General features: G+C 35.6%; 1 protein-coding gene across 5 annotated transcripts in view; it reads left to right on the forward strand.

Moving 5' to 3' along the window:
- GRID2 (glutamate ionotropic receptor delta type subunit 2) overlaps positions 1-23,965 on the forward strand; it is a 1,507,251-nt gene that overhangs the window by 784,241 nt on the left and 699,045 nt on the right. For all 5 annotated transcript variants that reach the window (XM_034958923.3, XM_055111628.2, XM_003829901.5 and 2 more), the window contains one exon: positions 23,289-23,494. In XM_034958923.3, coding sequence (XP_034814814.1) covers positions 23,289-23,494 — 206 coding nt within the window. The remainder of the gene's footprint in view (positions 1-23,288; positions 23,495-23,965) is intronic.

A 23,965-nucleotide genomic window follows, 5' to 3' on the forward strand; every position in this document is an offset into this window, starting at 1 on the left:
TACGGGTGAGATAACTATATTTTGAAAATATATACTAAATAAATATATAGTCACATAATCATTTATGCATATTTGAAATTTCTTATTCTTTTCTCCTGAGTTTTTATTTGAGTAAATAAGATGGAATAATTATGTAATATATGACTGGGTCATCTGTTAGATCTGAGGTTTGCTTTAGGAATTTTCTTTTATTTTTGGGATAAACTTGCTTTTTCACTTATTTAGCTTAATAATTTATGAAAAATATTTCTGCTTCTATCACTAACATTATTTCCAGTAATGCCCTTGTTTAATGAAAGAAAATTTCCCTTTAATACTTACAATTAATCTTGCAAGTAAAGCATTGGACTAGAGTCCAAAATAAACATCAAGCTATCCAAATACCTTGTACTTTGAAGAGGGCTACTTGTGTTTACTTATCCATTCATCAGTGTCATCATTTTAAGTTCAAACATTGGAATTGTATGTGACTTTTATCTTGGTTATGAAGAATTGCTTTCATTAAGAAATGGATTAACTATGGATGGAATCTATGGATGGAATTAGGCAGCTTCCTGGGGCCAAATGTTATTAAAAATGTATTTTGTATAGAAAAAAATATATACTTTTAAAAAAGATTTAGACTTCTATATCAAGTTAATTAGAGAAACCTCCTTTTCAAAAGCAGTTAATTATAATTAAGGGCAAAATATAAATGTCTACTTTAAATTCCTTAACAAAGAAAATTGATATCTTTGCTTCTAAGTAAACAGATGAAAAGATGAAAAAAATGTGGAAACTTTATTTGAATGGATTGATTCAAGACACGTTTTAAAATGCTTGAAAATAGGTTAGGAAGTGTTCAGCTTTTAAAAATACGTCCTTCTGGAAATATTCATTGCTCACTTGCTCAGTGCAATGCAAACTATGAGATAAAAAGCATTACAAAACATAGTCTTAGTCTTTAATAGGCTTACAATTAACAACAGATGTGTCTTTCTTAATAGAGAAAATAGTGGGTTAAGTGTTATGAATGATGTAAACTCAGTGCTACTGGTGTGTAAAGAAGTATTTAATTTTGGCACCAGTGATTGAAGAAGGCTTTATGGAGTGACTTCACTCTTGATTATGGAAGTTAATAGTATTTCAAGAGGCAAAAATATGTGAGAAACAGCCCCCCTACCAATAGAAAGTGTGATCAAATATTGCAGCAATTAAGATATTAAAAATAATATCTCTGAGCATTTTAATTTGTCAGACACTAGAATGAGATATCATGTCATTTGATCTTCTCAGTAGCTCTGTGAAGTAAGAACTTTACTGTCACAATTTTACAAATAGGGAGACAGGAACAAGTGATAGGTAACTTGTTCACAAAAAACATAACTAGGAAGTATCAGATCAGAGATTTAACGTCTGACAGAGCCTATGATTTTAATCATTTATCAGTATAAAGGGGTTGCAATAAACTATCACCCAAGAGTGTAATAATAAGGGCTAATCTAATAGAGAACATTTACTATATCCAGCCTCTGTTCTAAGTGTTTTACGTGTATTATCTCGTTTACTCCTCATAATAGCCCTTTGTAGTAGTTATTATTATTATTATTATTATTTTTACAAATGAAAAAGCTGAGGTAGTGGGAGGTCAGGTAACTTCCAGTAAGTGGAGAAGCCCCAATTCAAATATGATCTCTTCCTGTCCTTGCTTTCAGCCATGAAGGTATTTTAACATTATAGATATAAGAATAAGATTAATTTCCAACAGATTGTGAAATAAAAAATAAGTGTATAAATTACATAGAATCATTTTCAGTAAAGTGACTTCAAGCCCTCAGAATTCCAACATAATAATGCCAAGGGAAAATACTATATGTCAATTAGGAAGGTTTACTTATTATTGAAAGCATGGAAATGAGAAAGTCATTGGGACAAAACAGGCTGACCTATCTGTAACAGAAATAGCTGCCTTCTCCTTGTGGGCAAAAGTAGAAATTTTGCAACTTCAAATAAATCATTTTTTTGTCAGATTAATGCTTCTGGCCCAGTAAAGGTTTATGCAGAAATTTGAGAAAGCCACCTGGCTTTTTAAGGTAAACTCTGATGGCTCTCAAACTTTGTTTACCTGCCTGGCTCAATAACTATTCTTTTTTCTTTGCAAATAGAATACCAAATTTGAGAATGCAATATTCCTGGCTGAAAATCTATAGTCCTGGGATATCTTACAGCTAACTTTTGTGATGTAATGCTGTCAGAAATTGTAAAAGGTTGGGAATTTTATCCTATTTGCAAGCTAGCAAGTTAGCCTGCATCACTTTCATGGATGCTGGTGGAAAATACTAGGCTTTTAGATTGTATAGAGAGACTTTATTACTCATGGTACAGCAAGCAGCATGACCCTCATAGTAATGTCTGTTTCTGTTGCCCTCAAGTTCCACAAAGCAATGTGGAGCAGTTCAAGTGAATACCCTATGTGTAATGGGCTTGTATGGCAGCTGAGAAACCCTGAGCTTGGGGAATCCATGTGTCTTGTTCCCTAATAAGAACTCCTGTTTTCAAAATGTGTAGTAACACAGGAGACCTATGGAGAATTGTCTCCCAATAATGTAATAGTCACATTCTTTCTACAACGTTGTTGGCTAATAGTAAATTTCCCCCATGAGATTGCCACTCCTCTAGTTAATCTGAATGGTGGGGATTGGGATCAAATCCATTCAGTTTTTCTCATCTGTATTTATTTAAAGAGACTATAAACAGGACTTTAATGAGCAGGATTGATCTCAACCATGCCCACCAGGGTCCTGGACCCAGTCAGCTGAACAAATACTATGAACCACTGAAGTTTACTTTAAAAAGCCAGGCGGCTCTCTCCTTAAATTTCTGCATAAACCCTTCCACTTGGTGAGAAGCATTAATTTAGATACAAAAGGATTTATTTGTGGTTACAAAGATTCCACCATTGCCCATAGGCAAAACCTATCATCTATAAATACCCTGGCCAGTGAGTTGAAGCTGACCTGAATGAATTCCAGAGCAGAAGTGGTGCCATTGATTGCTTCAGTGAAATTCAGGGAAAAAATTTATAATGGATGAATCCCATAGTAGGATAAACTGCCCACAGGATTCACAGATATTGCTCCATGTAGCTCCCATAAATAAATAAAGGTAGCCTCACTTTGGAGAGATCTCATTAGTGTACTATATTATCTTCTGCTGATCTTTACTTAAACAATTGAAAATTTCTTATGGCTACCCTAATGTTCAAATCATGTGTCTTCAGAAGGGTGGTAATCTTCATACAAAAGTTATAGTACTGGAAGTGGGCCTCGTTTGCCTGAGTTGGTGGAGGGAAGGGTTAGGCCCAATTTCAGGAACCCGCTGGGTGGAAGACAAACAAATATTACCTCCTATGTGACCTCCTCGCCCTCTGGTAATGCCAGGTGTTCTCAATTAGTAGAATAATTCAGTCCAGGTCTTGTTTAAGAGAGACTTTGTGAGAGTAGTTGATTAGGTCCGTCCTCATTGTCTACTCCAGGGGTCAGCAAACTACTGTTGGGCTTGAAATCTCTTTTTGTAAATAAAATTCCATTGGAACTCAGCCATGTTCATTTATTTGCCTTTTGTTTGGCTGCTTTTAAGCTACAGTAGCAGAGTCCTGCACTTGTAACAAAGCAATATAACCTAAATAACCCTGACATATTATTATCTAGCCCTTTAAGGATTGTTTACCAATCCTTGTTTTATGCCATCAGTTTAGTGGCTTTATTACCACCCAATGTAATGAGTGAGAATAGTGGTAGAGAAGGTATTTAGAGGTATTGACAAGCATTCTGCATAGGAGTGGCAGGTGCATCCTGTGCTATTTTCAGTAGACTTATTTCTAAGAATAAAAGAATGGCGATCAAGTCGTGAATAGAGCCATCTGGTAAGAAAAGGCAAGTCCAACAGTCAGTGAAGTTTAAGACACTTATCCTAGTTTGGATGTTCTGTACCAGAGAGTTTTCTTTCATGGAGAATACTCCAGAAGTCATTTTGAAAGACAAATATCATTAACATCTGTCCTTTCCCCATAATTGTAGGGGTCTGTGAATGTTCCCTTCTCATTTGGTGCTCTCCCTCTACCTCCAGCAAATTGGTGTATTTCATCCTAATAACTGTGATGTCATCTTTTTTCTCAATTATTTCCTGTTTGCACATAGACTTTTCATAAAAAATGGTGCAAGAGCTACAAGGACATTTTTATAAAACTTACAGAGACTGATTGTGTCCCCCACTTTGGCCTGCATGAACAAGCTGTGTCCTTACAAAGTGCTCATTATCCTTATGATCCAGAATCATATCAATAAAACAAGAAACTCCAGGAGACTGAAACATAATTGAGTCCAAATCCCATAAGCTCCATTTAGGCAAGGCTGCCACACAGGCTGCTCTGGGGAAAAAGAAAGAAGTGTTTTGCCCAGAAAAGGTCAGAATGAAATTTTGAAATTAAAAGTAGGTGTAGGTAATCCCACACGACTTTCATGTTGATCATTGCACAGAAATCACCCAAGATGATATTATTTCTTTCTTGGAACATATTCACAAAGTGAACAAGCAGCCTCACTAAGGTATATGAGCCAGGAAAAGGTGAAGAAGATAAAGTTGGACATCTTTTGAAGTCAACATTTGAGGAGATTGTTTCAACACTCAACAACACTGGAAGTCTGTTGATGGTAGAGAGCGAGGAAGATACGCTGAGTTCCTTGACTACCAGGCCATTGTTGAGCATCTTTTGCATACATTTGTCAGGCTGCAAATGGTCCAGTGAGCTGAAAACATGACACAGATTAATTTTAAGAGCTTCTAAAGTAGTGCCTACATCAGCTGATCAGACTGGAACAATAATAACACGACCTAAAAAAGTATCTACAACACTTTCAGGCAGTCCTAAGAAGTGATCAGAGGCCAAAATAGTCAATGTGCTTGCAGTGGCAGTGGACAACCCTCTTTGGCTTTCCCTACTAGGATACAAGGGGTCAACTTTCAGCAGGAATCACAAGTATTGCATACAGTGCAGGCCCTGGTAACAGAAGTTATTTGCTTTGTGTCCCATCTGTGAATGGTAGACACGGTAAATGGTAGATCATGTCAGGCAGCAATGGTGGCAATCTGTGTGTCTGTCTCAATAATCAGCTTGAGTCCAGTTGATCTGATCAGTTAATGGACTTTCACTATGGGTTTCTCCATGAGTAACCCTGATGTAGTCTTGATATACTTCCACAATTCACAGCTCTAAAGAGTGGTATCTTTAATGTTACTACTCTGTAGTTCTCTAAGTGGCATACCAAACCACTAAGCTGTTGACAATAGATCAGCAGTCATAATGTGTATATATACATATATACATACATACACACACACACACACACGCACACACACACACATATATATATATGTACCATGGAGGGGAGTATTGTACAGAGCTATGAGAACAGGCTTTGGTTCTGCCCACTTAGCAGAGTAAGCATGTCCATTTTCAGTACTGCATAGCAGGTGCTGAGCTTGAATGACCTAAGCAAACTACAACGAACACTTTCAGATTTCAGGTCAGCAAAGCCATCACCATTTGTTTATGGAACTTCTGCATCTCACGGCCCTACAGAGTCAGCACTTAGCTTCAGGAGGTAAAGTCTTCTAAAGGAAGAATTTGATTTTGATGTGCATGCTTGTTGGCCCCTGCACATATTACTAGTTGCTGAATTCGAAGTGACCCTCCTCGAGATAGGAATGTCAGGTCATTCATAGATCAGGCTTTCGGTTTCAGTTAAGAGTCCATTAGAAAGCTAATAGCTGCTTTTCAAAATGGATGTACCTGGTAGCCATATTTGGGGAGCACCAAGTCCATAATCCCAAGGTGAGTCTCTAGGAGGGGCTTCCTCTCTTCAGCAGAGGTCCCAACTGGCATAGTCATTAGTCAGAGTCAGAAATGCCCAGAGTCCAACATAGCGATAGGGATCTCTTTCTGGGGAGAGAAGAAGCATGTCTCTATGTGACATTATTCCCAATAAGGAAAATTTCCTTGAATATTTGTGAAGTAGGAAATTAGAAGCATATAACACATGAATTCCAATTATATACTCAATGTAGGAAGCAACAACAGTATATTAAGTTGGTATAAAGGAACCCAGCTACATGTCACATACCTTTCCCTCTCCCACTGACACCCCCACCAAATAGTTGAATCTGAGCATTTTCCCCTCTTCCCCCAGGGCTGGATAGGTGCTATATCCGACAAAGCCATAGAAGTCTGAGTCCCTCCCTTCCCCAAGGTTTCTCAGAATACTGATACGTGCCTAGGGTGTTTAGTCTCTCTTATGGCAAGAATCCTTCTTGTTAAGGCAGCTGATGCCAGGGAAAAGGGGAAAGGAGGGGAAGGGATTGTGGATCCAGAGACCTACTGTACAGCAATAAGCAAGGCACTTTCTGTTTCAAGTAGCTACTATCAAGTTCAACCAAGCAAATCTGGTTTTGGTCTACTCCAAGCTCTATATCTTCATAGGTAACAGCATTTATTTCAGCTCAGACTGATTCTTTCACTTTTTATTTTTTTAACTTTGATAGTTGAAGGAATATCTCTGTATGAATATTATAGAAAAAAGGCCTTCCAATATTTCCAAGCGTTGAAGAATGATTGTGTTTGTGTTAAAACCTTGAGTGGCACTTGCTTCAGGAAAAAAAGGGTGTTTATTTGCTTTCTATTAAGGTTCTTTAAAAATTGGTTGGAATAAATGCTAGTTGAATTTATACTTCATGACTTGAAAAGCAAGCTGATTTTCATCCTGCCTTCTCAAGGAGTGCAGTATGTTTAAAATACTACTTTTGCCTGCTTTTTGATTTGCTATGAAAAAGATAAATATTTTAAGGACACCTGGAAAATTTTGAAATACATTTTATATGCATATGGAGATTAAAGCTAAGAGACTAAAAAAAAGTCATTCTTTATTTTGGTTAATTTTGTTTTGTTTTGTTTACTATGGCACTCAGTCCAATATTCTCTCTGCATAGTTATAATGCAGCCTTGCTAATGTAACCAGAATAACTCTTCATTGATAATGAGAAATTAACAGCTGAAAAACATCAATACCATAAATAGGTAATATAATTTTAATGAAAGGCCACAATCTGAAGGCTGGATATTGAATTAGTATCTGGAGAGTGTGTGCATAGATGATTGGGGGAAGGAATCCTAAACATCAGTCTTCCTCACAGTTACATTTACATGCATGAGAAACAGGACTCCTACTTATACTAAGATTAAACCTAATTAGTATCTATGTAGAAAAGAGTGAAGATCGGAAAACAAAGATAAATGTGAAGAGAAAATGACTGATAATTAGCCAAAATTGAATTAAAGACATCAATTCACTGAGCCCCAAGCATAAGTAACTACAAATAAATAAATAAGCAAATTAATTAATTAATTAATCAAATTGATGTTGGTATTTGAAAAAAGAAAAGCTTAAATAGCAAGAAACTAAACTTCTACCTTTAGAATATAACAAAATAAGACTATATTAAACACAAAGTGTAAGAAAATAAAAATAAATGGAAATAAATAAAACAGAAAACAAAAGGAGAAAGTTAAAGTCTAAAATTATTAATTTTTAGGAAATATTTTGATAAACCACTAGCAAGACCATTTTTAATTTTTTTTTTTAAGATTATACTTCAAGTTCTGGGATACATGTGCAGAATGTGCAGGTTTGTTACATAGGTATACATGTATCATGGTGGTTTGTTGCACCCATCGACCCATCATCTACATTAGGTATTTCTCCTAATGCTATCCCTCCCCTAGCCCTCCACGCCCTGACAGGCCCCGGTTTATGATGTTCCCCTCCTTGTGTCCATGTATTCTCATTGTTCAACTCCAGCAAGACCATTTTAAAAAAATACACACAGAAAACAAAATTTGCCAGTATCAGAAATTAAAAAGAATACATATCCTCCACACACAAAAAATATTCTACTGGAAATTCTAACACTGAAATAAAGCAAAGAATAAAACACAAAGAATTTGAAAAGGAAGAAGCAAAAATGTCTTTATTTCTCAATACATAATAATGCACATAGAAAATCCTATGAAATCTAAAACTTATAATTTAATTAGTAAGCTTATAGCCTATATTCGCAAGTAATTGTATTTCTTTATAATAGCAATAAAAAATTAAACCTGAAATAAAACATAATATCAAATACCCAGAAATAAATCTGCAAAATTTTGCAAGACATTTACGCTAAAAATTATGAAACATTGACCAAGAGTATTTAAAGAAGAACTAAATAATGGAGAGATATATGTTCATGATTTTCAAATTTTAGTCTTAAGATATCCATTTTTCATAAATTGATTTATAGATTTAATAATCAAAAATCTTAAATTTTAAAATTGTTTTTAGAGCCTTTTGAAGAAATTGATAAGCTGATCCTAACATTGTGTAAAGATCTTATATAGCCGCAACAATTGAAAGAGCAAAGAAAAAGATTGGATGAAATATTTTACCTGACTTCAAGGCTTTTTTGATATTGGCATAAGGATTGACAAATAGATTCATGGGACATAATTAGGAGTCCAGAAATCAACCCACAGGCGTAGAGTGGGGTTGATTATTAACGAACATGCCAATCAATTCAGTGGTGAAATGTTTAAGCAATATTGCTGAACCAATTGGGTCCCTGTATGGAATCAAAACAAAAATAAATTTTACTCTCATCTCTCACTACACACAAAAATTAATTCAAGATTTATCACATACTAAAACCTTAGAATTAGAAATCTTTTAGAGGAAAACATAAGACATTATCTTCATAACTTCAGGATATATAAAGATTTCTTAGGTACCAAAAAGAACATTTTGGACTTCTCAAAATTAAAACGTTCTGCTCATTAACATACAACATTAAGAAATAGACAAACTACAAACTGTGCAATAAATTCTAAAACATAGATCCGAAAAACATATAAATATGTGAAATATGTAAAGTGTTCAAAGAATACACATATTTAAAAACTCTTAAAAAGCACCAGTATGAAACCAAAAACAATTTTAAATGGGTGAAAGCCTTGTCCAGACCATTCACATAAGAAGATATATAAATGGCAAATAAACTGTGCAACTTTATTAGTCCACAGAAAAATGCAAATTTAAATTACAAGGAGATGCCAATCTGCATCCACTAGATTGGCTGAAGGCAAAGACTGACAATACAATTGCACCTCTGATACTTTGCTGGTTGGAATGTAAAATATACAGCCACTTAGGAGAGCTGTTTGGCAATTTTTTACCAAGTTAAATATCTACTTACCTTGTATACCCCACCCATTTCACTCCAGAAAAATGAGAATGTATAGCCACATGAATTCTTGTACAAGAATATTCATAGCAGCATTATTCCTCATATCCAAAACTGGAAGCAACTCTAATGCCCATCATTTTGAGAATGGTTAAATTAATTTTTGTACAGTAGAATACTATTGAGCAAAATAAGTAATGAACTATTGAAATATGAAGAAACACTGAGTTAAGTGAGAAAAGACTGACATTTATAAATGAGTAATGCTGTATGATTCCATATATTTTAAGTCCAGTAAATATAAAACTAAGCTATCGTGGTCAAAATCAGACAGTGGTCACATCTATGTGTCTGGGGTAGATTGTCTGGAAAGCGACACAAAATAACTTTTAGTGGTAATGGAAATATCCATTATCTTGTTTTGAGTGATAGTAACAGTGGAATACAATAAACAATCTGTTAAGCATTTAAGATCTGTTTATTGTATGTAAATTAAACTTCAATAAAAAATTACAATATAGAACAACCCATCAAATATTTGAAGACAAAAAAGGTAAAGGAAAGGAAAAAGGAAAAAAAAGCAATTTACAGAAATATCATAATTTTAAACTAAACACATAATTGAATCATGATGATTTAGAGATTACTGAGTCATAAAAAAAAAAGGTGAGAATTTAATTTGGTGGCCACTGGGAACCCAAATTTGAAAGTATATTAGAATCTCTAGAAGAGCTTTTTAGTAATTGGAATGCCTGGGCCTCATTCCAAAACCATTCAATCAAAATTTTGCAGGGTGCATAGCAACATATATATATTTAAAACTCCACAGATGCTTCTGATAAGCCAGCTTTGTTCCTTGATGTGGGGTCTGGAAACAGCAAATTTCAACAGGTCTCTTCTTCCACATCTTTGATTGACAGTTCTGTTTCCCCTGCCAGAAAGACTCCAAGCGATGCAGAATTCGTTACTTTTTGATGCAGCTTTTCTCATTTTTAGACATTGGACATTTCTAGTTGTCAAAAAGTACATATGAAACTGAAAACACACACATTGATCAAAATGAGCCATTTTCTGGAATAATATTAAATAAGTAATCTGTTTTGCTTATAGTCATTTATCAATAAGTAAATAAAATGATACCTCTCTAAACTTACCCTAGATGTCTACTGCGTAAGCACCACAAGCAGTTTACCATTTTTGAATTTGATGTTAATTTCAGATACCTCACCTTTCTAAGTGGCTTTATCCCTTGCTATTCCAGTTTTTCCATCTCTCTGTATGAGAAGATAAGACCTGACATATTTACTGATTACAAAATATGCCACGTGTTGTCTTGTTGCTGTAGAGAGATGTGAGATATTTACCTCTTTTTAAAATACAAAGCACTTGTACTGTGTTTTCTTTATCATAATTTTTGCTTTTCAATTTTATGTTTTACCTTCATTGTGTTAATGATATTGACCAACCCTTCCAATTTTGCATTGTTCTCAATTGGCTTAACATGCTAGTCATGATTTCAACCAAATGCCTTCCAAGAGGAGGCATTGTCAAACAGGTGGATTATGGTATTGAAAGAGGCTCATTAAAGGCAATTGGCAGTCGTTCCAGGCAGACTCACCATCAGAGAGGTCTAAGCAAAGAATTAAAACAGATATATCTGACAATGGCTAGATGCCATAATAAAAGGGTCTTGCAACTGAAATAATACAGAAACCAGAAAGTTATAAGAGGAGGTGCTCATTAGAATAGAAAAATAGTAGGTAAATTGTTTTAATGGAATTATTCTCTTTTGAGAGTACTGATGAGAGAAACATTAAATTTCAGGGCTGGAAAAGCTGGGTAGAACTGATTTACTAGAATGAAGCAAACAGTAAGGTTGATAATGTGCTCTTCATCAAATGAGCTACTTGAGTTATTTAAGTTTCCTCGCCTAGCAACAATAACAACCCAATATTGGGATGGATATATTGGTAGATCTATTAGAATGGATTCAGCTGTAGAGATTGGAGGGCTACTTCAATGACAGGGAGCTAAACAGTTTATTATAATAATGATGCAGGTACATGAACTTAATGAAAATAGTTATTCTTTTACCATATCCTCACCTCTACTTCTATTCATGTGTTGGCTTCATTCTCAGTCAAGTTAGCAGACCCTGGTGACCTAAAGCATATCCTGACAGATGATTGTATTAAAGAAAGATCATTTCCTCTGTGTGTGTGTGTGTGTGTGTGTATGATATACATAGGGATTTTTATCCATACATCAAATACTACATGTTGTTTGGGTCCTTTTCCATTCTTAAACCAAATAATTTGGTCAAGTATATGGAGGGCTCCGAGTTACCACCCTGAGTTACATGATGACTCTTTGGTAGAAGGGTGAAGGGTAGGCATACATATACACATGTACCTCCTTTTTTGGTTTGAAAGCAATCTTACTTATAAGAAAAATTAAGGAAATTATAATTGTTTTATTATAATTCATTATTTTAAAATCCCTTTTAGAACATACCCTTTGAAAGTTCAGTTTATATTTATTTGTTTCATTTTGTTTTGGTCAGCTAAAAATTATTTTATGGTCTTAGCCTTTCTGTTATTTTTCTTATAGTTTCAGGATAGCCTTTACTATTCTACAACAAGGTTGGTGGTAACCTTATATAAATCTCCACTGTAATTTGTTAAACTAATTTTGAAAATCAGAGACCTAGATATGCATAATAAGTATTGACAAAATATCTTAGCATGGAAATGGCTGTAGCCAGTATGCTGGGTAGATATGTACACTTTTTGTTACCCATATGCACAAAAACAAAGAAAAAAATCAACTTTATGGATGAATCAGAGGGTTATTTATGGGCTCCACTGCATACTGAAAACAGTGATTTAATGTTTTCAAACTAGAGTCAGTACATAGTCTAGTGATCTAAACTACTTAAGCACCACTCTTCACCGTATCACTCTTTACTTACAATTTAATTGCCATGTGTTCTTTTGAAATGAGCATTGAAGGACCATCCTCATGAATGCATTCCTAAGAATCACAATGTTTATTCTGTGTAGTCTTGATGTAGGTTTAATCAAGACCCTTGAAATGGACACATTCCTCTTAATTGATTGCAAATGTTTATGATTACCGAGAGAGTGTTTTCAAATGTCTGATGACTATAATATTACTGACTTTCTCTCTAGACAGTCTTAAAGCTGTTTATTGCTCATTTGGCTACTTTCCAGCTTTCAGTTGTCTCATTTACTTCAATGTGCATCAATAAGCATATAATTAATCCAAACATCTTATTGAACTATTTACTTTGCATTAGTATATATGATGTTAAGTAGGTAAAATTTATATATTCTACTGCTTTGGATTTATTCATAAGTAAAATGTTCTTAACAAATATTGATCAGCATCACTGTAAAGATGCCTCTTATACTGAAATATTATGATCCCATGCTCAGATCACAAGTTATTATCAAATAGAAATTCAATCTCAGTGATGGGCCACTGTTGCCAGATCGTGTCACCTCAGAAATCTAGTATAGTATATAATTATCTTTATTTTTTAAATACAAAGTAAAAATGCCAACAAAATAATAAATGACTCAAATTCTTTTTGAAATGAAGTTTTTTCTAAGCAAGATTTTTTAAATGGCTTATGGTTAAAAGTTTTATTTTCTCAGGAAGCAAGCCATTTATAAAGTATGTTTTGCTATTCACATGTTGGGAAAAGTCTCTTCAGCTCAATGATGTATCTCATGTATCCAGCAGTATGACATACTCCTTCCTATTTTTAAAAAAGCTCAAGGTTTCAAATATTAATTTTAATGCTTGGCATTCTGCCATAATTTCCGAAACACCAAGACTGGCTGAATACAGTACTGAAGCCTTTTTCTACTCCAAGTGAGGTCTTAAAATGTATTACATGATTAAAAAGATTAAATGTGCCTAATCTACACAGAGGAGGAAGAAATGAGTAGAGGAAAAAAATAAGACACAAAAACTTAGTGACATATCTCTTTTCCTGTTGAATTCAATATTTTAAAAGTGATATTTCAAAACAATAATCAGACTGAGAATTACTATTTTATGTATTCCAGAGAATGCCACTAAATTTTGTTAAATTGCAGCTGTAGTTTGGAAAATGAGTAGTATTGCAGGATACCTCTATCTGTAATACGGTTTGTGGTATCATCAGATGGTATAGATAATATACTCCATGAGGGCAAGAATTGTTTTTTGTTTTGCTCAACATTCTCTTCCAAGTACCTCTCACAGTGCTTGGCACATGGTAAGCAAAGACTTGAAAGAGATTTATTTGTTTTGTTTATGTTTATTAAATTTGTAACATTGATACATATGACATGTACATATCATATTTTCAGGGTACATATGATAATTTGATAAATTCATGTAATCAAATCAGGGTAGTTGGGATATCCATCACCTTAAATATTTATCTTTGCAATAGCAGCATTTGAATTATTTTCTTTTAGCTATTTTGAAATGTACAATCAATTGATCTTAACTATAGTCATCCTACTGATTTATTGAACACCAGGTCTTATTTCTTCTAAGGGTATATTTTTACCCATTAATAAACCTCTTTCCATTCCCTTAACCCCTCTGCCCTTCTTGGCCCCTGGTCATCACCAGTCTGCTCTCTATCTTCATGAATTTCACTTTTATATGTTGAGAAATATCTACTTGGATGCTGACCACTGGTATGGAATGAGCAATAGCGTGTCATATTTCTGATTAAAAGCCTTTTTTGGGGTCAGTTTAGAAATATACATTAAATTCTAATATTTCCTAGGATTTTTTTCTACCCTAATCTACTTTAATATAAACCATTTTAGTAGAGAGATTAAAATTAATCTTACTTTACAGATGATAGTAAAGTCATTATTTTACGTGATTTAATAAAATGAATCATTAAGCTTCAATCAGCCACTACCTCTTGGAGGATTGTTGTGGGAAACTGGCCTAAATAAGTAACACAATACAGATATCTGAGAAATTGATGGTTGCTAGAATGTTATAGACATCAACTTTTAGTTCCTATCAATATTTTATTCCATTTTCCTATTAAACAATGGCAGAAGAAAATCAAGATAAATGTTGTTATTAGCATTATCACATTAAAATATCATTTCCTGTTTAAATGTTAATTTCTTCCACTAAACTGGAAGCACCTCAAAGACAGGAACTGAGCCTTCATCTTCCTTATCAAAGTATCAGATGTTTGCTTTAAAAAAAAAGTATTAATCAAGACCCTTTCTCTTACAAATAGCAGAAGTTTACTTCAAAATAGCTTTTTTAAAATTGACTCATGTAGTTTGAAAGTCTAGGGAACAGCTGCCTTGCCTCTGTGTCACTTTAGTTACTTTCACACTAGACATGTTGGCTCCTGCAATCGCAAAACTACTGCATTGGGACAACTTGTGATACACGAGAAAGACCACTTCTTCTGATTATCCATATTTCACATTTCAGTCTTCACTGTAATTTGTTAAACTGTTTCTGAAAATTAGAGACCTAGATATGCATAATAAGTATTGACAAAATATCTTAGCATGGAAATGACTAAATCCAGTATGCTAGGTAGATATGTACACATTTGTTACCCATATGCACAAAAACAAAGAAAAAATCAACTTTAGGGATGAATCAGAGGGTTATTTATGGGCTCCACTGCATACTGAAAACATTGATTTAATGTTTTCAAAGTAGAGTCAGTACTATCCCTTAAAAAATTACTTAGGCCAGAGGACATGGAGAGTTCGAACTAACCAGCCCAGGACACATGACCATCCAGCAATGCAACCTAGAGAGCTGGGCACATGTAGAAAACAAGGGAGGCCTCCAGATTTATTTCTTAAATGAAAAGTGGCATCTTGTTGTTTGAATAAAGGAAAAGAAATATTGGGAAGATTAAAAATAAAAGACATCAACTACTTAGCCACCAGTATAACCCTGTTGACTTAGAACTACGATTCTAAGTTAACAGGGTTATACTGGTGGCTAAGTAAGAATCCAAACCTAGTTTTCTTACACCAAATGCAGTGTGTTTTCCCCTAGATAAAGTTGTTTTCTAAATGAAAGATGGAAATGTTGACTGCAAATGATTTATAAAGGCTTTACATATCATCAAAGCACCCTAAAAACCAAAACAGTAACTTTTGACTTGATAAATGTAAGGAAACATTCAGGATGAACTCTGTCCTGTGCCACCGAAATCCCCCTTCAAAACTGAAGGCTGTCTTCTCCCAAATGCTGAGAGGGCTTGCCGCTGACTACCTTCCTTATGAATTACCCTCCGCTTAGGAGAACCACCTCACCAAAGGACACGCAGGGGTGTAAAATTCCTCCTTCCACCAGCGCTAACTTGGGATAACTCTGAAGACCATCCCACTTCCAGAGCTCCCTGCAGGTCTTCGCTGAGACTGCATCGTAGCCTCCCTCTGCTGGCTCTTTCTTGCTCCCTTCCCTTGTGGCGCAGTGTTATTCCCGAGAGCTGTCCCTGATAGCCTCTCTAGTCTCCAATCTCTACCCCAGAGTCGGCTTCCTGGGAACCTAACCTTCTACAGTTAATCTGCTTTTCTTAGGCCTGAAGGCCAATTAAATAGTAACTAAAACAATGAAAGGTTTTCAGGGGAAGTATTTATGTGTTTGCTATCTTTTTATCTAAAATTTTCCTCTGTTTTTAAACAAAACCTCACATTACTTTTTAGCATGGAAATGTTTATACCTTACCCTCTTATACAGTCTGGATAAGAAAAAAAATCACTAACATCAGGGACGATATGCTTATCCAGGTTCTCCAATAACTACTTTTAAGGGAGGCAAGCAGAGTTGACTAAGAGATTATAATCTTGGCAGTGTGCAGAATGTTTTCCGTATGTGCATTTACTGAGAGGAGAGAGAATTCATAATCTTTGATTTTCTCAAAAGAGTCTGTAACACAAAGAAGGTTAAGAAATTGGAGCACTGGTTCCCAAATAGTTTCTTAAGAAGCATCAAGTGAGAGAAAATCCCTTGTTTTTTTGTTTGCTTGTTTGTTTTTTTTTTCCTGAGCGTTTCTGATCCCATAGAAATGGGATTGAGCAAAAATCTTCATTTTTCTTTTTTTTTTTTTAAGTTTCAGCTTTTACTTTAGGTACAAGGGGTGTGTGTGTAGGTATGTTACATGGGTATATTGCACCCAGGAAGTAAGCATAGTACCCAATTCATTTTTCAGCCCCCAACTTTCTCTCCCCCGGCTAGTAGTCTTTGGTGTCTATTGTTCCCATGTTTATCTCCAAGCGTAGTGTAATGTTTAGCTTCCACTTATTAGTGAGAACAAGTGGTATTTGGACAAGTTTTCCAGATGACTCCAAAATAAAACTCAGTGGATTACAATTTGGAAAAATACAGACTTATGGATGAAAATATAGTTCTATGTTAGTTTCTATTGCTGGTGTATCAAATTACCACAAATTTAGAGGCTTAAACAATACAAGTTATTAATAGTATTTTTTTATTTTATTATGATTAAAGTTTTAGGGTACATGTGCACAATGTGCAGGTTAGTTACATATGTATACACGTGCCATGCTGGTGTGCTGCACCCATTAACTTGTCATTTAGCATTAGGTATATTTCCTAATGCTATCCCTCCCCACTCCCCCAACCCCACAGCAGTCCCCAGAGTGTGACGTTCCCCTTCCTGTGTCCATGTGTTCTCATTGTTCAATTCCCACCTATGAGTGAGAGCATGCGGTGTTTGGTTTTTTGTCCTTGCAATAGTTTACTGAGAATGAAGATTTCCAATTTCATCCATGTCCCTACAAAGGACATGAACGCTTCATTTTTTATGGCTGCATAGTATTCCGTGGTGTATATGTGCCACATTTTCTTAATCCAGTCTATCATTGTTGGACATTTGGGTTGGTTCCAAGTCTTTGCTATTGTGAATAGTGCCGCGATAAACATACGTGTGCATGTGTCTTTATAGCTGCATGATTTATAGTCCTTTGGGTATATACCCAGTAATGAGATGGCTGGGTCAAATGGTATTTCTAGTTCTAGATCCCTGAGGAATCGCCACACTGACTTCCACAATGGTTGAACTAGTTTACAGTCCCACCAACAGTGTAAAAGTGTTCCTATTTCTCCACATCCTCTCCAGCACCTGTTGTTTCCTGACTTTTTAATGATTGCCATTCTAACTGGTGTGAGATGGTATCTCATTGTGGTTTTGATTTGCATTTCTCTGATGGCCAGTGATGATGAGCATTTTTTCATGTGTTCTTTGTCTGCATAAATGTCTTCTTTTGAGAAGTGTCTGTTCACGTCCTTCGCCCACTTGTTGATGGGGTTGTTTGTTTTTTTCTTGTAAATTTGTTTGAGTTCATTGTAGATTCTGGATATTAGCCCTTTGTCAGATGAGTAGGTTGCGAAAATTTTCACCCATTCTGTAGGTTGCCTGTTCACTCTGATGGTAGTTTCTTTTGCTGTGCAGAAGCTCTTTAGTTTAATTAGACCCCATTTGTCAATTTTGGCTTTTGTTGCCATTGTTTTTGGTGTTTTAGACACGAAGTCCTTGCCCATGCCTATGTCCTGAATGGTAATGCCTAGGTTTTCTTCTAGGGTTTTTATGGTTTTAGGTCTAACGTTTAAGTCTTTAATCCATCTTGAATGAATTTTTGTATAAGGTGGAAGGAAGGGATCCAGTTTCAGCTTTCTACATATGGCTAGCCAGTATTTTTTAGATCACAAGTCTGAAATGGAATCTCAGTGGGCTATAATCAGTGTCAGCAATGCTGTGTTCTCTGGTGGCTCTAGGGAAGAGTCAATTTCCTTCCTTTTCCACCTTCTAGAAACAACCCACCTTTCTTCACTCAAGATCTCTTTCCCCCATCTTCAAAGCCAGCAGTCTTGCATCTCTCTAAAGATGCTGAGTCTCAACACATTCTTCAGGAGTTAGACCTCCCTTTGATGCTCCTGTTCTGTCTCCCTCTTCCAATTTTAAAGACTGTGATTACACTAGAGCCACCCAAATGATATGGGATAATCTCCCTATTTTAAGATCAGACAATTAACAGCTTTAGTTCTATCTGCAGCCTTAATTTGTCTTTGTTGTGTAATCTAGTATATTCACAGATTACAGGGATTAACATGTGAGCATTTTGGGGAGACCAATATTCTGCCTACCACAAGTTCCTTTATAGTGCCATGGAAAAAACATCTTCCCCCTCCCCCAATCTTATGTTTAATAACTCAATTAATGAGCCTTCCACCACCTGTTGTTATGTAATTATCTGGTCAGTAGAATAAATTACTGGAAACTACAGAAACTTCTTTTAGCTTTCTGTTATCCATAAATAACACCTAGTCACACCCACTCACCTGGAAGCACCTTGAGGTCAGGAACCATATATTCTTTATTTTGGAAACACAGATAACTCATCTCATTGGCTGCCAGCTAATCAGCATACAGATAATGTGGCTGAATGATTGTGATGTGTGATGATGTTTGTGTTCATTGAACAAAACCAAAGGCTTACTCTCTTTTATTTTTTATTTTTTTGACAAGGAGTCCCCCTCTGTTGCCCAGGCTGGAATGCAGTGGTGCCATCTCGGCTCACTGCAACCTCCGCCTCCTGGGTTCAAGCAATTCTCCTGTTTCAGCCTCCTAAGTAGCTGGGACGACAAGCATGCACCACCACACCCAGCTAATTTTTTGTATTTTTAGTAGAGAGGGGTTTCACCATGTAAGCCAGGCTGGTCTGAAACTCCTGACCTCAGGCAATCCACCTGCCTCGGCCTCCCAAAGTGCTGGGATTACAGGCATGAGCCACTGCGCCCAGACTACTCTCTTTTTTAACGACTCTTACACAGAGCAGCTCATAAAGAGCATGGCTCTGAATCTTCTCTCATTGAACTTACCAATTGTTACATATCATGGGTATTTGGTGTCATTTCCTCAAATAAGCAAAACTATTTATGCTTAACTCCTGCATTCCATGAGTCTACCTTGTGTTGTAATTTATGCTTGCCATTTTGGGTAGCTAGCCATCAGTAAAATTTAGGCAATGTGGCCTATTGGTGGGAAGAATGGTAGTCTCTTAACAAATAGTCATGTTCTGTTACTAACAATAAAGGAATTACAATATGTTAGACCCTACACTAGATTTTGTATATACACAGCAAACACACACAGACACTTTTGCAAAATCAATCTTTGAAGACTTCTATAAGAGAAATATTCTTTGCTGGGAGTGGTGGCTTATGCCTGTAATTCCAGCACTTTGGGAGGCTGAGGCAGGTGGATCGCCTGAGCTCAGCAGTTCAAATCAGCCTGGCCAACATGGCAAAACCCTGTCTCTACCGAAAATACAAAAGTTAGCCTGGCATGGAGGTGTGCACCTGCAGTCTCGGCTACTCAGGAGGCTGAGGTGGGAGGATCGCTTAAGCCTGGGAGGTGGAGGTTGCAATGAGCTGATGTCATGCCACAACACTCCAACCTGGGTAGTAGAGTGGGACCCTGTCTCAAAAATAAATATAAACAAATAAATTCTTCATTTACAGTTGAGGAGAAATTTTCAAAAAATGTTACAGTCACATATCTAAGAAGTGACAACCAGAATTCCAGTGTTAGGAAACAGAGGGGTTATAGTGGTCTTTTGTCACATCACTTTTCAGTATACATATCACTCTGATCAAAAATTAAAGCTAAAAAACATTATATAGTTTCAAATTAAGGATAATTAATTTACTAGATCAATTTATTTATTAAAAAAATTTTTTTTGAGGGGGCATCTCACTCTGTCGCCCATGTTGGAGTGCAGTGACACAATCTCAGCTCACTGCAACCTCCACTTCCCAGGTTCAAGCGATTTTCTTGCCTCAGCCTGGGTATGTATTTTTAGTAGAGGCGAGGTTTACCATGTTGGCCAGGCTGGTCTCGAACTCCTGGCCTCAAGTAATCCACCCACCTCAGCCTCCCAAAGTGCTGGGGTTTCAGACATGAGCCAGCATGCCCAGCCCCAATTTAAAACATGCAATCAAACACGTCACTTCCAGACTTAAACTGCTTTTCATTCTGCTCACATATCCAGTCATCCACTTAAGGCAGATCCTCTACTTGAAACTTTCAATAGATTAAAGCTGTATTTTGAATAAAATTAAAACCTCTTCCTGTGTCTCACAGAGATCTACATAACCTGACTCTTCCTCTCCATCCAGCTTCATGTCTCACTAGCTAGGCTGCAACCACAGTGGTCTCCTATAGATTTTTGATCCACAGGCTCTTTAATGTCCTGGGCATTTTCTGAGCTGTTGCCTTTTCTCCTTATCTATTTGCTTGGATAATGTCTTCTTATCCTTTACCTCAGAGTTTAAATACTAGTTTTGCAGAGAAACCTTCCTCTAAGTAAAATATATCCTCCTCCTCAGCCTATTATCATCTACCAATGCATTCATTGTTTTCTTCCAAACACTTAGTGTGCTTTGTGGTTTTAGTTTGTTTACTTGTTTATTGTCTGTTTTAATGTTTGAATGGGTATTCATTGATGTGCTCCTAGCTCCTAGCATTGTGTCTAATATTCAACAAATGTTTTTGGAGAACGAGTTTTTTCTCAAAGTGAAAATGTAAACTAGTACTGGTATTTTATTTTTGTAATCAGAAGATTTCACAGAGAATAAGTAATCTGAAACTTTATTCTCTAGTCATGCTCTGTTTTCTGAGCATCTTGGATCTATTTCAATGTTACTTTTGTTTTGTTTGCCTTGTATTCAGATGTACAATTTAAGTAACTCAAATAAAGAACAACTTACAATTTGAAATCAATAATCTGCTCTGTCTGCTCTGACATGTATTTTTTTTTCTTTTTTTTTGTGACAGAGTCTCACTCTGTCACCCAGGCTGGAGTGCGGTGGCATGATCTCGGTTCACTGCAACCTCCACCTCCCGGGTTCAAGCGATTCTTCTGCCTCAGCCTCCCACGTAGCTGGGACTACAGGCATGTGCCACCACGCTTGACTAATTTTCGTATTTTTAGTAGAGATGGGGTTTCACCATATTGGCCAGGCTGGTCTCAAACTCCTGACCTCATGATCTGCCCCCCTCGGCCTCCCAAAGTGCTGGGATTACAGGTGTGAGCCACCACACTGGGCCTCTGACATGTATTCTAAAGGTATATTGGTTCTGGGGTGAGGCCCAAGCTTGTGTATTTTTGATAAGTTTCTCAGATGATTCTGATTCACGTCAAAGTTTAAGAACATCTGCTTAGTATGTACATAGTCTTGTTATTGTACCTGTACCAGTGTCAACCAAATTCCATCAAATTTAACCCTTTGCTTAATTCATGGTTCAGAGTCTTACACCTTTATGTACATTCTGACTTGGATATTGAATGAATACATAACACCTTTATTATTCCACCTGTTTTATCTCATCCTCTGCCCTAGCTGAGGATTTTATTCTTTTAACCTGCTTTGATGGTAACATCCTGAGTTTACCACATAATTAATGATAAGTAATGTAAGATAGAATTTATACAGTATATATGTTGTAAAGATTTTTAAAGTCATCAGATAAGTAAATATATAATATTTACAACTATTTTGAAATGAAAGCAATCAGAAGAAGAAAGCAAAATTGTTATTTTAGTCAATTTGTAACCTTGCAAATATAAATGTTTATAAGAGTAAATGTAGTTTCTAAATTTTTGGCTATTTGTTTTCCTGTTCTGTGGATTTACTTACTGGTTTTTCTGGTTTGTATGTTGAAAAATACATAAATTAACTATTACCATTGAGAGGCAAATTTTACTTGCAGGGAAGCACACACTATTAAGGATTTTGAGATCTAGTCTATTCATAAGTTCCCTACAATCCCATTTACTTGTTTCTCTAGTATTTGCCCTTTAAATATTTTATTCTTTGGATATATAATGAAAAATATAGTTCATGATATAGTAAAAGAAAATCTACTATATTAAGATTATAGCATAATCTATATTAAGCTTGTATTGTGCCAGATACTTATTTCAGATATCTTCTTCTATAAACAAGCAATCTGGTACTAAGAAGAAATATTTGTGATATTTCAGACATTTATTGTTACTTAAAGACACATCAAAGTACAAATGATAAACTCTTTAGATTGAATTTTACTTTTCTTATTTAAGTGTGACGTGGACACTGAACATTTTAATTTGATAAATTTCTAGAACTTTGCTTATTTTGGAATAAGTATGTAAATATTTTGCTGATCATCATGCAATCAAAAATGTTACTTAACATTTTCTAAAATGCTGAAATATGTTTTGAAAAAATATGTTTTGCACATTAAGTATTTTCTCCTTACTAAGGCAAACTTGGTATCTCCTACCAACTTTTCCAAATTTAGCTAAGGAGGTAATACTAATTAAATAGATTAAAATGCAGCTCTTATTTGTGGTCTAAGTGACCTGAGGCCCTTTGAAGATAACCTTTTGAAACTTTCTGTTTAACTGATAAAAGTCAAGTTTAGTGATACTGTTGCCTATTTTAAGAAACATTCATAATCTTGATTCAGATTCATCAGTCATCAATGATATTCATGCTTACATGAGGTTAATATTACTCTTTAAAATGCTAAGGAAAATAAGGAATGTCTTTCCCTTCTTCTTGTTTTGCTCTAGAGAAATGGGGCATCTCTCCAACCATCTCCGTGCGCCCTCACCCAACATTTCTAGGATTGACATCATTTAGGTTCCATGTAGATAGAAACAAATCCATTTAAAAAATAACAATTCCTACATTTTTCATGTGAACATTTCAAAATGTACCAAACCTTAAACATACTTGAGAGTTCCGTCAGCTACTCAGTTGGTAATTTTAGACAGCCTACAGTGTGGAACAATAATCTATTCTGATACAGGTGAAATAGCTTATGCCTTCCTTCTGTACAATAATTCACACGTATTTTGATGGGCTTTTGATGTTTCCAGATATCCGTGGAATACAGGAGTTCTTGGACAAAGTGTCTCAGCAGGGAATGGATGTTGCACTTCAGAAGGTAGAAAACAACATCAATAAAATGATCACCACTCTCTTTGACACCATGAGAATAGAAGAACTGAATCGCTATCGAGACACTCTTAGGCGAGCGATCCTTGTTATGAATCCTGCTACAGCCAAATCCTTCATTACTGAGGTAAGTGAAAATTGTCTTGGGGTGAGAGTTGTACAAAACAATTAAAAGCTTTGGAATAGACCCTACAGAGGAGATGAAAATTAAGAGCAGTGCGAGGGAATTAACTACACAATTCTTGTTAACACTAATGGAGGTAGCATAGTGAATGCCTCGCTTATCTCATTTACCCCTAACTGTCCAGTTAGTTGCTGAGAACATTTGTGTTTATATATATTTAGGCACATAGACAGAACAATTTTAAGAAGTCTTATAGAAGTTTAAAAGTGCTGTTGACCTGAATGAATCTGGCAAGATCAAGAATAAATTCACAAGTGCACAACTCTCTAACTAATCCTTAGTAATTTTTGTAAGTTAAAATTTTACTTCTGAAAAAATAATTACTTGAATCAGGACATTATTGCCTAAACATGATTACTGTTACAAAACATATACAGATTTATATCTTCTCTGTGAACTTTGTACCAACACAAA

The sequence above is a fragment of the Pan paniscus genome, chromosome 3, assembly GCF_029289425.2.
Source record: "Pan paniscus chromosome 3, NHGRI_mPanPan1-v2.0_pri, whole genome shotgun sequence".
Lineage (NCBI taxonomy): Eukaryota > Metazoa > Chordata > Mammalia > Primates > Hominidae > Pan > Pan paniscus.